General features: G+C 31.5%; 1 protein-coding gene across 1 annotated transcript in view; it reads left to right on the top strand.

Annotated features, from left to right (window-relative positions):
* LOC142318214 (transcription factor Ken 1-like) overlaps positions 1-16,115 on the top strand; it is a 123,113-nt gene that overhangs the window by 64,251 nt on the left and 42,747 nt on the right. The window contains exon 2 of the mRNA XM_075354778.1: positions 11,953-12,270. Coding sequence (XP_075210893.1) covers positions 11,959-12,270 — 312 coding nt within the window. The 5' untranslated portion in view covers positions 11,953-11,958. The remainder of the gene's footprint in view (positions 1-11,952; positions 12,271-16,115) is intronic.

Here is a 16,115-nt window from a genome sequence, read left to right on the forward strand (position 1 = left end):
TTCCATAATGGTGTCCTTTGAGGTGTTTTTTTTTTTAAATCGAGAACAGGAAAAAGTCGCAGGGACTCAAGTCAGGTGAGTAAGCTGGTTGTGAAACTACAGGAATGTTTTTCTTTGCCAGAAACTCATTAATTGAAGGTGTAGTGTGACAAGGTGCATTGTCATAATGCAGCATCCAGTTGTCTTTCATGGCTGGTCTCACGCGGCAATTCTTTTCCGCAGTCTTCCATGAATTTCTCGGTAAACATATTGATTGTCATGTAGGAAAAAATCCCTTATGGACAATGCCATTACTATCGAAGAAAAAAATTAGCATGGTTTTGATTTTTGATATGCTCATTTTTGCATTTTTGGGACATGGTGAGTTTGAAGAGTGACACTCCTTGTTCTGATATTTTGTTTCAAGGTCGTACTCAAATATCCAAGATTCATCACCATTAATAACAGGTTTTAGAAAATCAGGATCAGTTTCAATTCGTTCTAGAAGAACAGGGTACACTTCCACCTTGTTGTTTTTCTGCTCAACAGTGAGGTTTTTGGAACGAATTTTGCACAAACTTTTTTCATGTCTAATTCGTCGGTCAAAATTTGATGGACTGTGGTATGGTTCAAATTCAATTGTTCTGCAATCATTCTGACAGTTAATCGCCGGTCGTACCGTGTCAAGTCTCTGATTTACTCAGCGTTGTCACTTTTTGACGTTAACGGTCTTCCAGAGCGTGGATCGTCCGCAACTGATTCCCGGCCATCTGAAAATGCTTTAAACCACCTAAAAACTTGGGCTCGTGACAGAACGTCATTTCCATGCGCTCTTTTAAATTTTGAAAAAGTTTCAGAAGCATTCTCACCGAGTTTAACACAAAACTTGATTGCACAACATTGCTCTTAATTAGTATCACTCATTTTTGTAACGCACAACAAAAACTCGTTTCACGAAAAGTTTATTTACGTTTCACGTGGCAACAATAGACTAATTTATTAATACCTAATATAAATCAGCTGTTCATATAACAATATGTTTACTACTTTCTCTGGCTTCCAAAAAAAACTAGTCTCATTACTTTATTTACAGACCTCATATACAATATATTTATACAGACAAAAGAAGTACGCAGTTCAAATCAAACATCAAACATCAAATCAAATGATTAAATATGAACGTCAAAAACACCGCGTGTGTATGAGCGTGTATATATATATATATATATATTCTAGGTAATACTTATTATAAGGTCGCCAAACCAACCACGTACTTTATCCATACAAAGATCTTTTGAAGTTTATTTTTTCTTTCATCCTTTGAACATTTTGGTTGGATTGATGGTAGTGAATGAATTCGTGGGTTCTGATGGTTTTTGCTTCCGGTTTTTGAAAGACGGAACTCACCCCCCGTGTTTTCAAGGTCAGTTCCAACCCTCCTTTATCTCAGTGAAAAACTTCAACCCTCTTATTCGTAGCAGAATTATTAACAGCAAATGGTTTTGTTCTGCTTCCGTGATCATTCGTTACGATTATTCCCCCGGTACTTGTATCTTGGATCTATTTGCTATTTTGTTATTATTGTAATTATTGTTATTGTTGACTGCTATTTATTTATTTGTTCTTGCGTTATCTTTTGTTTTAGTTAGGGTTTGTCAGTTATTTAGTGGGACTACAGCTTTTGAACGTCTCCATGTAGTTATGAAAAGTTTTTGTAAATTTTCGTGTATTTTAGATTTGTCCGTAAATTTACTAATAAGCTGAATTACATCTATGTATTACGGAAACTAAACTTTCTGTAAAACAAAGAATTTATATTTTCGCTTTTTTAAATGTAAATTTAAAAATAGACTGAAATCATCACAAGTCCCACATTGATTTATGCTGCAAATAATAATTTCGCTGTGAGAATCTGTCATACTTTTGTCTTATTTTCTGGGTTTTTTTAAACTGAAAATTTTTTAAAAATAGACAAATAAGTTTCCTCAAGTTTTCATTAACAAATTTAAGCTGTAGTAAAACTTTTCAATCAGAATTTTCTTTTCTCTAGTAATTTACGAAGTCCCTAAAATTTAGAAGTTTACTGTAATCTGGCTAAAATCCTAAAATATTGGATCGATCTGGTTGGTAAATAAATATTATAGGGAATATTTGTACACCTTGCTGATTCTCCGTAAAAGAATTAAAAAAAAAAAAAAAAACTATTGAGTTAAAATATTTAATAGTGTTCTCGTACAGTTTTGTTTGCATATGTGAGTGTATAATTGTTTCTTAAATTGTAGTCTCCATAATGTAGGATAATACATCATTGTGAGATTAGGTATCTTACGAGTTCATAGTCAAATACCTGAGAGATTCTTATTTTTACAGTTATTGAGGTTGTATATATTGAACCAACTATTTAGCTCTGTTTCATCCTCTAATTTGTTTATATTTATTGATTCGCGCGTAAAATTTGTTTTGTCTCTATATTACTTAAAAGTTCCTTTTTTCATGCTATTGTAACAAGACCGGTATAGTGGATCTGAGTAACGGATTCCTACCAATTATCATGAAAGTAATATAAAGTATAATAATTGGGTAATCTAGAAAGGGACATAAAAAGAGAACCCTTTTTGTAGAGAATAGGTCCGTTTAACAATCGTCATTTGTTATACTGCCCCCTGACAAACAATAAACACCTGTTTTACGGTGAGAAGAGACCAGATTTGGAATTCATGGGAACAAACGCCTCGGTCAGCTGTTGCCACGCTTCAACTTGAGTCCGGCCCGACAGGTAAAGAGGCTAGCAGTATAAATAGCTCTGGAAGACCAGCTAAAAGTTAGTTCTGTTCTGCGAGACGTTACTAGGTCAGACCAGCAAGGAGATCACAGATGTGAGTCTGCGAGACGTCATTTGAAGGAGGAGAGTATTGAATCCAGTTTGATACGAGTAAGATGCCGCCACTAGTAATTTCAGTAAGCAAGAAATACTATTGGTGAATTACAGTAAAACTACAAGTGTATAAGCGAAAGAAATAATACAGTAAACTTCATTCATAAACTGTGAAGGTAGATAGCAAAGGTATTTGCAAGTGAACACTATACGATTGTTTAATACAAAACTAGTGGTTATAAAAGGTTTAAGACTAGTGGTTTCTTTTATTATTGGGTCTAGTTTTCTATTTGTCTACCTGGAATAATTTCCGAACGATTATTTATTTTGACCTCTGTCTTGTGTGTAATCTGTATTTAATATTTGCTAATAACATTTATTACTATTATATGTGTAATATTTTGATTGTAATTCTTTGTTGATTACGCCTTGTTTATATGTCATACTTACTGTTTTGATTATGTATTATGATTATACTTTTTTGTTTGATTTGTTGTCATTGACAGTTACTATTATTATTATTATTGTTATTATTATTATTATTATTATTATTATTATTATCATTATTGTATTTATTACCATTATTATTATTATTAATTTGTCTGGTTGTAATTATGAACATTTTAAACCAATAAACTATAATTATATAAAAATTCTAAATTTTCAACCTCTCAATATTCTGATCCAGCCGTGAAACACGCGACAACATTTAATGCAAAACTAAAACAGATTCATTTAATTAATTTGTGTTAGCATGTCGTGAAAAACGGACTGATCGATTTCAGTTAAAATTTCTTCTTGAATTTAAGTTAACCCTTTGAAATTACAGCTACAACTTGATTTATTCACTTTATTCAGTTTCATGATTTATTTGCTACTAAGGGTACAGTAAAGGGAAAAAGTAATAAAAAGAACATGTGAAACATTTTTATATCATAATTTGTTTACTGAATTTTCGAAGAAAAGCAGTATAGAGTATTATTTACGATCGTACTGTAGGATTGGGGAGAGAAATTGAATTTTCTTTACATTTATAGATATGAGGAATACAAAAAAATACCATTAACTTAAAATATGATTTCCTTTTATATATATATGCCTATGTATAAAATGTATGGTTGGGAAATCTCTAAAACTACAAGATTAATTTCATTGAAATTTAGATATGCTGTCAGTAGTAGTGTATCTGAAGTTGTGCTTGTGAAGATTTTATGAAGATTCTGTCTGTAGTTCTTGATTTAAGCTCAATTTAAGTTCGACAACAAAAGTAACCCTCAGTTTGAGATTATGTTGACTGTAGTGGTGTATTTTCATATGCGTTTATGTAGAAATAATATTGATAAGCGAGTTGAAACTTTATACTCATGTGTAGGGTCTGTTCGTTAAAATCGAATGTATTTATTGTTTTGTACTCCGAAAATCAGTACATTTCTGACTACTAAATAGTGAGCTGCTCAAGAGTATTTTTTTTTTTTTTTTTAATTTCAAAGGATCTAATCTACTATTGATTTAATTTTTTTTTATTTACTGACTCAGGATAAATTTGAGAAAAAACTTTAAATCGGACAAATTTAAATTTTAACGGACGTAAAATAAAACATTTTAAAGATGTTTTCTAAAAGTTTCTAGCAAATTAAGTTTTTGAGCAATTTTAAGTTTCTGATTCCATCCGCTTCTATTGTAATTTATTTATTTTATTATTTACTTTCTGAAAATGGAAGTGTTTCATGAAATAAAAAGTTATAAAACATTAGACAGAGACATATTTTTAATGTTTACCTAAGTTCACTTTCTAATTACAGTAATAAGCAGGACGGTCTGCAATCCAATAAATTAAATAGCTTTTCGATCCGTTAATGTTGTACATTAATTATAAATGATGGAATGATTGAACAGCATTTTTTTTTGTATTACCAATATTTTTGGTTATTACATTTTTGTAGGCGAATTTCTACTAATAATTGTCATGTAAGTGAGTGTATACATCAGACATATCTTTCAATCAAAATAGTGTTGTTTTTAGAAGCTTCCGGAAATAGAAAGTACATCAAAAATAGCTCTTGTTGTGGGGCAAAGTCCGCTGATGAACGTAGCTTCACATTTCCACCGCTGCAACGGCGGTGACATCTGTTGCTTTGATATTTGGCGTTTCACGAAACACTTAAATTAAGTTAACGCCTGTGCGAACTACAAGGTTTCTTTTAATCAATTTTAGTCCAATTTATTTTTGTCTTATTGAACTCCGTCAGTGTGATTTGTGATCTTTATAATGTATCCGATTAGACTGTTTAGCCGAGGTTAACAAGATGGTTTGTGTATTTATACTTTTTCTTTTATATTGCTTGTTCTTGTATACTTGTTGACGTATAGCAGGATAACATATTTACGCCTCTGTATGGATATATTTATTTGATGAATTGAAGGATAATTGGGACATTTTATTAATTAGAAATGCACGAGTTTAAATTAATTCGACAATTTTTTTTGTTATTTCTACTGCTATTATATCATATTTAATGCGATGTTTCTTGAAATTATAGCGGACGAAAATTTATAAAGAAAAGCATATTTGAGTATAACGACATTTTGTGCTTGAAGAAGTTCAACATTCACATTTTAATAGTAGTTCTTATTTCATATTTATCTTTCTTTTGGAGTGACTTAACAAAAACCAAGCTTAATTTAACCCTACTGAAAAACCAAACTTCTAACCCAAAAAAGTATATTTGCAACATATTAGGAAAATGTGTTCTATCTAGAAACATTTTTGTAAAAGCAATATGTATATATTACTAAATTAATTTAAAGTAAAAACATGTTACAGTAATAAAAGTTTCATTAATTTACAAGAACAGAAAATATTTTCTCGGTTAAATTTTATTAACTTTTTGAACTCTGGGGCGCAACCTGTAACAGCAATGTGGAGATCATTTAACGGTTCCAGAATAAAATACTACGGAACATAACCGAAACGCCGTGGTTCGCGAGGAATTCTGAGATCCACGATTACATAGGCATTCCAAACGTTCGAGAAGAAGTTGAACGCTTAGTTTCGAGATGTGTGTTCAGATTGGAGAAGCATGTTAATCATCTAGCTTTGAATTTACTAGACAACAGTGAGAATGTTCGTAGGTTGAAAAGACTCCATATGCTTCATCTGGTTGATGGACCGTTATGATGATCCGGTTTCTGGAGATAACACTTCTTATAATTAATTAGTTTTGTTTTATTTTTGATTATTCAGATTTATGGGTGCTCACGTTTATTATTTATCTAAAGTTAATGTTTCATTTATTGTTCTATTTAAAGTTAATGTTTAATTTAGTTTGTTCTATTTTCGTACCCGACTTGATTAATGGCGTGAAGACATTTAACTATATTCAAAGGCACTATAAAATATTATGTTATTTCATAGTTACTGGCATTTATTATACTAATTGTTTTTGTACTCGTTAATGATTATTATTAGATGATTCTCTTTCATGTGACAGTCTGTCATACGACTTACTTATAGCTTCAGCATAGAAGGTGATTGTAAATAAAGGAATTCAGCCAAAAAAAAAAAAATTATTAACTAATACAATTAGAATAAAATAATGTGATATATATATGTGTGTGTGTTTTTAGTATTAGTATTATTATTAACACGTTAAAAATATAAGAATATACTCTCCTAAATAAAGAATATCATCTATTGTCATCATTCAGTTACCATTTCATTTATATAACTACCAAAATCCAGCATAAAACTGATGAGATTGACCAAAGTATTTTTATACAATTCTTTAATTGCAAAAAAAAAAAAATAGCAGAATTTCGTTTTTCGAATTAAATTGTAAGGTCAGCAGCATTCATGCAACAACACGCTATAATTTTCAAATACAATTTATGGTTGTAGAAGAACATTTTTCATTTTTCCTCTGTATTTGTGACATTCATTGCTGAAATGTTTATTTATTAGAACTACGAATTTTCTTCCGTTTTTGTGACTCGACTCGTAGTTTTCTTTTTGGACTCTTTTCACGGGGAAATATCTATTTAAATATTATGGAAAAATAACCGTAAAGGATCGAAATATTTTTGAAGTAAGTTTATTTAAAAAAATAAAATAAAAATAAATTATTAACCACCATGATAAGTATCTGAGGACAAAACGTCTATCAGAAAAATCTTCAGTCTTTTTCAAATTTATCTAAGTTATATCGACACAGCAATATATCTAATGATTCTATTTTATGTATCATAACCTAAAAGGCTATAGGCGACCTCACATTAGATACGAATATCTTTCAAACTAGCGTAGCTTTTTCAAGAAGTAAGCATTTCATGCATGCTACGCTTAATAAGAAAAATGAGTCAAGTAATTTCGTGCCGCCTTCTTCACTGAACCAAACATATTAATGCATTTCCATATTCCGAGTACACTGAAATCTCTGATATTAAGTTCAACAATTATGCCTTCACTCTTTTCAGCACAGGGACTGGCTACAAGTAAATATCAGAAACGTACATGTGTTTTATAAAGTAATTATATAATATACATTCTGGAAGCAGTACAAATAGCCCTTTCTATTAATACTTATACGTAACATTCCTGAGCAATTATATGGTTTGTTTTTGTTAAAACTTTTTATCATGAACCATTTTAAATTTAGGCGTTTGATACATAGAACGATTGACTGACTAATAGTGTTTAATTATTTTATGTAAATAGTTTATTTACTGCCGGGATTGAAATATTTTTATCATTAGACCTCAAAAACTGTGACGTTAATACTTAGGTAAGTGATAATACTATTCTTTGTTGGTAAATGTTAAACCGATAGCTCTTGCTGTTACGATAAATTCCACTTCAAGCAAAGGAAGGATAACTCGCGTACGATCCGCTCTCAGCAGCCGGTAGTAGCTTTACTTCGGTTTTGTCGGTTTCGCAACTTATCGTCCCCTCCACTGTAAACACGTTACATTTCTCCCTCTCTAAAGCGACACAATAAAGTGAAAGATATGGAGGGAGTTGGCCTTGTATTTGAGTTCCTCTCACTCTAAAACCTTTCGTCTCTTTCTCGCTCTGAAGCTCGTTTCATCTCTCTCCTAACTTACAATTCTCTCACCGCTCTCTTTCATCCTGTATTTTGTCATCCATCTTGTACTTTCCCTCGATAGTCCGTATACAATCGTACGTTTATCATCCAGTATCTCTCTTTCCTCACTCGGAAAAAAATTCTTAGTGCAGAATATCTCGACCGGTATAACTCGTTGTCCTGATGTGTGTGTAATTTTATTTCGTTTAAACTTACTCTTGTTTTCCTTTTATATTCTACCTATTACTTAACTTAGTTACTTAACTCCATTACATCCTGCTTATAAAAATAAATGGTTTATTTCAGACAAAACATAATGTGTATGCGTTATTTGATGACATCATGTGAAGAAAAAAGTATTCTCAACATAAAATAACCGCTTCGACAGTTATTTTCTATGGTTTTAAAGAAAACTACAGTTAAACATAGTTAAAAATTATGATTGAGTTTTAGAACGGCATTTAGGTATTTCTGAATAAAAATGGAAGCGTGAAAAATCAAATTTTCTAATTAAACCTATGGAAAAAGTTTGAAATATTTTTTACTCTTGAACCGATAATGATAACTGTAAAATATTCATTCGCGCTTAGCATAATATAGATTATTCTTAATATTGCAGATATCAACTATTATTTCTTAAATCAAAAGAGAATGTATTATTTTTTTCATTACTTGTGCGACTAACAATGTAATTTTTCATTATTGTTATGTCCTTTGCTAGTCTTTTAAGGTTAATATAACTACCATATCTTAGATACTGGGTTATCTCTTTTATATATTCAATGAAAGTGTGTAACACAGATTATATATTATAAAAAGACACACACACACACACACACACACACAGAGAGAGAGAGAGAGAGAGAGAGAGGGAGTTGATCATTGGGTATGGAATTTTTTTTAAGTTTCTGAGCAAGTGTTTAAAATATATTTGTAATACCCGCAAAATTTATATTTTCTAGGATCACAAGAATAGTAGGAGGTAACGTTATTGTGAGTGTTTTCGAACACTATTTTAAAATGCTAAGAGGTTCTATGTTTAAGTTTTTTTTAAATTATTAAACAATTTTGACTACGTCATCAAACCAAAATGTTACATTATTATTGAAAGGTTGCATACTTTTAATTCGTAAGTGTTCATCATTACAATTCTGTCCAGTTTATAATAATTGAAATTAGACAGAATCAACGGCTTTTGTTCTCTGGCTGTTTAGGAAATAGAAATAATAGTATCTTTCAGGATAGTAATTCAGATTTTGTTTATTACTTTGCAGGGATTGAGTTTTCTTAAAAGATTACCGAGCGCTTAGGATCTAAGTAGAAGTTTGCTGAAAATTTCAGTCTATAAAAAAACAGTACGGTTGTTACTTTGATATATAAATAGTAGTAATTTTTGTATAAATATATATGAAAAAACTTATTTGTTCTGTAACAAATATACAAACGCTTACAAGATATAAACTTGCGTAAATCTTACGTAATAATTAAAAAATAAATAGGTTACCGGTATTTTTTAGATTGCTAAACAATGTTGCTTCTGTTTTTGATAACTATATAGTCTATTTACTTGCATACATATATATTCCATTTTATTTTAAGCTACTGATTATGAGAGGTGAAGGCTGTGTTGGTGTGTGCTAGATCACAGTTCAGTGCTAGCCTTGAGTAAAGCACACTGTCCTTAATCCGAGATACTCTTGTGACAAAGAGTCGTCAATGTTTGTTATGTGTATATATATATATATATATATATATATATATATATATATATACTCAGAGAAAGAGAAAGAGGTGTGTGTGTGTGTGTGTTAGACCTTGCTTATTAATACTACTATCTCTTATTTATTCTTTCAGATATATGATTTTCTGCTTTATATGCTGTATATAGGTATATATACACGTTCTTTAGTACGGCCTTGCGGCCTTGAGAGACGTAATATTGAAGAAAGATTATGGAAAATATGTATTGGGCTTTACAGAATAAATAATTTTAGGCGATTATAAAATAAAACATGAGTAAACATGTTTAATTGGTTTTTAACACGTAAGTTTTACTTAGCTTCGTCAACTAGTGTTTTTTTTTATCTACACTGTAGCTATTTATGGTATTCATCATTAAAAAAATGACTGGTTTGTTATAAAAAAAAAATTGCCTACTTAAAACAGCTACGTAGAAATTACTTTCAGTCTTTTGGTTATTTTAGAATAAATAATTCGGTTGTGGCTTTCATAGGTTTTAAAACAATCCAAGATTCATTCGCTTTAAGATAGCCCTGTTAAAAAAAAATGATCACCCTTATTACTTTGTTACTTTAAGAGAACAAAAGAGGCATGTAATAATGCTCATGTGGTGCAAAAGTACTACCATACGTTTTTTCTGTTATAACTAACATAATAAACGCAAGATCTATCAGTTACGTTTGATGTAAGTTTAAAATATCTTTATCTATTACAGAAAATATACATTAAAACAGAAACAAATACATTTTAATTGTAATTTGTTGGGAAAATGCAATACCTCCTTTAAAAAAGTATTGGTAATGAAAAGGTAGAATTAATTAATTTTTTGAGTCGGATTGCGCTACATTTGCTCAAAATCATCTCAATGTTCATAACAATGTGTCCTGAAATTTTACACTCCCTTTCGTTTAAGCCCTCCCTTTCGTTTCGGTTAGAGCTCTAGTATAAATCTCACGTAGTTTTAGATTAACTCAAAGCGAATTGATAGCTCTAGTATAAATCTCAGGTAGTTTTAGATTAACTCAAAGCGAACTGATTAGTGCGACTGTGATGTCATTATTTTAATGGTTACAGGGATTTTTTATATAAGTTAATTAGAGTTTTGATCACTTGTTTTTCCATATATATTTTGACCGTCGGTGGAAACCTTCACTCTTGACTAAACGTCACGTATAATTGTTCATGGTTAAGATTATGTCCTTGGAGAAGTTTAATGCATATACTATTTTCTTTTGAATGCCTTTTCTGTATTCTAAGCCTATGTAAAACGACTGTATTCTTTATACTGAAACAAAAATACCATTGACATTAACTGGTATTAAAATTTCACTGACTTATACAGAGGGTTGAAACCCAATTAAAAACTTCAAAAACTTATCTTTTACATTAATTTTATTCTCGTTCATTTTTGTTCCTAGAATATTTTTATCTACGCCAGTCCCCATTTCTGTTTTGATTTTAGTAAAACAGTTTTTGTCGAAAGATATTCTGAATATCAGTTCGAAATTTAAACAGATTTACATCTTTAATAGGTTTTTGCGACTTTTTTCATATTTTAATCCTAATAATTTTTGTTAATAAAGTTCATCCTGTAAAAGAAAATGCCAAAATATTTTTTTTTTTTACGAAGATGGGAACTAAGTAAATATTTAAAATAAAAATGTAGCATATTTTTTAATTGTTGTTTTCAATCAGACTATAAAGAAGTTCCGTTAAAATTTCTTCAACAGATCTAGTGTGATGACTGAACATCACACACTTTAGTGTGATTTGAACATTTTGTCAAATTGACAAAATGAGCTAATTTGTCTCAGTGATGTTTAAAATAAAAGTATGAATTAAAAAATTTACATATGTATAACTAATCTAATTTATCTACATCTAATTTTATATTAATATATAAAATTTATATATATATATATATATATATAATATAAAATTAGATGTATATGTATTGCTTAATTGATGATTAATTCACCACATAAGCTCGAATCTTGTGTGTGGGAATATTGAATGTAACATTTTTTTGCGTAAGAAATATGCCATGCCTGAACGGGATTGAGCTTAGTACCTTGCAGATGGAAGATTTTTGTGTGTTGTGTGCGCGCCCGCGCGCGTATTTACAAAGTATGAAGAGATATACACGTAACTGTCAAAGGATTATTTTATTTATTTATTTTTTTAAAGATTATATTATTGGAGCAATTTCATTTTAATGTATTTATTATTAATATTTTATTGAATGTAAGATGAGTAAAAGTTATAATTTTTTTTCAGACGAGTATGTTCGACTCGGAGGGTGACAGCAGTGGTCTGTTGACCCTCCACTACGGCAAACACCATACCTCTTTAGTGGATGAGATCAGACAGTGGTTTGACGCGGAAAATTTTGCTGATGTTACTTTGATCTGTGAACGACGAGAACCTCTACACGCTCACCGTCTTGTCCTCGCATCTGCCTCTCCTCTGATAAAAAGACTCCTTGACGAGTGCCCAAGACACGAAGCGACTGTTACAATTCAACTGCCGGACGTCAGCCAACAACATATGAGAAGTATGCTTCATTTTCTCTACACCGGACAGGCGTGTGTTCAGGTAGTATTGCTGTTAAAAAATAATTTTTCTTTGTACTGTAGTTTATAAGATACATAAATATTTAAAAATAATTGTTGTTCGTTTATTATTTATATTATAACCAAATTTATAGTGCGAATACGACTATTTTTCAATTAACGCTGAAGTAAAGTCATGAGAATTCTTGATTTGATTTTTGCTGTTTCTAATTTTTGTTTTAGTAAGATCGACCTTACTTTAAAATCTTAAAAGGCTTTTAAAGCTTGAAAAGCCTTTTTCTTAGCTTTTTTTACAAGCGAATTTAAATGTAAGAGTACTTACCGGTATATGAAAACTATAAATCGTTTATTAAAATAAGGATCATTTTTTTAAATAAGGATAAAACATTTATAAACGTTACGATAAAATATTTATAAGCGTTTATCTATTTCTTAGATATTAATAAACTTTACTTTGAATTTTAATCAAATAATCATTTAATTTTTAATGAAGATCTAGGCTACTATCGATTGAAAGTTTGAAGTTATATAGAAAACATTCAAAGTATGTATAATCAAAGTATCACTACTAGTTAAAAATTCTCGGTCTTCAATATTCAGTTTAACTTTCAATTTTTAATACAATCTACGTTACTGTAGAAAATGTAACCTTGAAAAGGGAACGTAACCTGTTTTACGAGGTATTACAAAATTGTTAAAATCGTTCACCACTGAATAAAGAAATATTAGACCACCTCGAGGAAGAGGCTGAAGCGTACTTGCTGGCTACCTCAGAGATCCCCGGGATTGATTCCTGATCGGAATTTAAGTTTGGAAAATTTGCAACAGGTCGATTCGAGGGTAGAAAAATGACCTTTAAAGTTGACTTATCTACAAATAATTTAGTCATGTTATGTGTTTGCTGATGTTGTAAAGCTTAATTAATATATTATTCTCTTTATTGTTATATTCTCTTTATAATAATATTAAAAAAATCGAGAGTGGTCTTTTTGGATTCCTCAAAGCACCACATAAAAAAAAAATACGTCTTAACATTTGACCTTTTTTTAAAAAACGTTAAAACTCAAGGTTTTGGAGTATTTCTAAATATATGGATATATTAAGAAATTCCCCCCAGCATTTTCTGATTCTTAACGTCAAAATCAGGTAAAATTTTCTTTCCTCAATTTGCTGCATTTGTACAACAGATGGACGACAAGTAAAAATGTTGGCCTTAACATTTAGATTTTTTTTATTAGGGCCAACAAGTTAAATGTTTCTTTCTTTTTAATGTTTCGAGTAGAAATAAGAAATTGTAGCTGAAAAATAAAGTCAGAAGATTATTTTAAGAGATCTAATTTTATCTAATTAAACTATTTGTTCTTTTTAGTAATTACATGTCAAAAAAAAAAAAACATAATTAATAAATGCTGCTTCTTTGAAGACTGTAGCAGTTACTCCTGTTTTTGAATTAGAAATTAAAACATCCTTGCCTTTAAAATCCATGCAAATACAGGCTTTTTCTAATTATTTACAAATAATTACGATGATATTTACGGTACCTCTCAGTAATATAGTAATATTACTGAGAGGTAAATTTTTTTAAATTTAAAAATAAATCGGTACTAAGTAAATATTATTTCTGGGCAGGTGATCGATTTAGGGGTTGTAAAAGTAAATCAAAATTCTCAAACGTTAATTAATCAATCAAGGAATCATAATAATAACTGAAAACGTGTGACATTTTATATAATACGGTTAACATATTCTATTTTCTGTTTATTACACAACGAACATACTTTTTAAAATTCTTTAAACTGAATAGCTATTTAAATAAAATCAGCTTTAGCCTTGAGTAACCATTAAACAAGTAAAAATCTGTTACTGTACAAATTATTACTTAAACTATACTCCTTGAACAATAGGTATGTATTGCTCCTGAGTATCATGTCTCTAAATGCACTTGTACATTTTTTATGATGATTATTCAAATTTTTACGTATTTCAATTCTTTCATTGTTATAATTTTCTTTCTTAGATGCTTTACCCTCTGGTTCTGAATACAATTTCTTTAGACTTATTTTAACTGTCAGACCCGTTTTGTATAAAAGTTTACAAAACTAACTTTGCTAATTGCAAAGTTGGCTTATGAGGTAACAGCAATACTATCTATCATATGTTTATTATATATATTCATATGTTTACGTCTATCATGTGTTTGCTACTAGTTTAATAACTTCGGTATTATTAATACCTCGTACCAAGCACTAATTGTCACTAATTAAACGATCGAATGAAAGTAATTTATAAACAGTCTTGTTTTAACCTGTGGGTGTTCAGAACTGACGGATGATCTTTTAAGTCTGTACTGCTGATATTCCACTGTATAACATTTCTCTAAACTTTGCTATTTTAGAAGATATTCCGAGTTATTGTAAAATGTGCATGTGTGTTCGTTCATGTGAATAAATTTTTGAAGAGAAACCAATTAAAAAAGCAAAAAGCCTTTGATGCTTCATATTCATCTCTATCTTGATCGCTTCCATTAAATATATTATCCAACGTTGAAGAGGACCATTTGAACTCAGCTTGGCTCAAATCTGGCTTGACCTCATCTCAGAACTTTTCAAAAAATGTTGACTTTCAATCTAAAATGTTAATTTATCCAAACACATTCCCGCCAAAACGTTTTCTTCAACACATTCCAGTGAAATGGCTCTGTAGTTTTTTACAGTGCCTACAGAACCACCTCTATGAAGATAATGAAACTTCCAAAACTCTTGGTTCATTTCCTTTCCTTAGATTCTTTTACATAAACTGTCCTGGAATGACTTCAACAGCACGTGGCACCCTAGAACCTTATGGTAGCCCTGAAAAAGGCTGCTTCAGGTTTTTGGAGTGATGACCCTGAAAAGGGCTGTTTGTGTGTTTTGCGAAATAACCCTGAGAAGGGCTGTTGGGTCCGGAAGCTGGTCTCCGGCGATGACGGCTCGGATGTATGTAATCGGGGAATTGCGGCTCGTCCGTTGGAATCGAACCGAGCTTTCCCTCAGCGGCAGTTGGGTCCCCGCTACAGCGTGGTAGTGGTGGCCCCAGAGCTCTGCAGTGGCGGGTCAGCGGCGGCCATCTTTCGCTGGCACGGCCGAGGCGAGCAATCCCACGCTGGGCTCGTTGATTGGCCAGGGCGCTTGTAGCCCGGCAAGCTGGGACGGGAAGTTACTGTCCGCGTCCAGCGGTTCCCTTGGCGTGCCGGCCAGGCCGCTGCTCCGGCGGGAATGTAGACATCCGTTGGGATGTCCCACGTTGGGCCGGCCAGGAAACTTCTTTCTTCTTCCTCTTCTTCTTCTTCAGGCGGTACCGAATTAGCTTTCGATGTGCCGGTACCGGTCTTTTGTAGGCGCCTGCGAGTGATGGGGCCGCAGCGCCGCTTTGGTGTGAGAGAGTTGCGCGGTTAGCTGGCATGGTAAGGAGTGGCATTTGTAGAGGCGCGTAGATATACTGTACGGGTACCGTTGCGCTCGCCGATATGAAGCTCGGCATGTACGTGGAACAAAACAGTAAATTTTTCGAAAACATTACTGGCACATTCTTGAAAAGACTCATTGGAAAGGCTGTTATCATTAGCCGCGTTATTATTTTTTACAACTTTTTTTGGCTTTGGTATCATTAATTTGGTATCAATGTTCAATACTCATGAAAAAGTATCTCATGCACCTAGACACCTGGGTTCAATAAGTTTTTGAAATGTAATACCCATTTTTCGACTGCAATATTGTCGAAAATAATAAATTTTCTTAAAAAACGTAAAACCTTCCAAAACTATCGTCTAGAGTGTTTCATCTTGGCTAAATTCATAACAATCGCTTCCAATGTTTTGTACGTTTTCCT

Source organism: Lycorma delicatula, chromosome 1 (assembly GCF_047948215.1).
Source record: "Lycorma delicatula isolate Av1 chromosome 1, ASM4794821v1, whole genome shotgun sequence".
Lineage (NCBI taxonomy): Eukaryota > Metazoa > Arthropoda > Insecta > Hemiptera > Fulgoridae > Lycorma > Lycorma delicatula.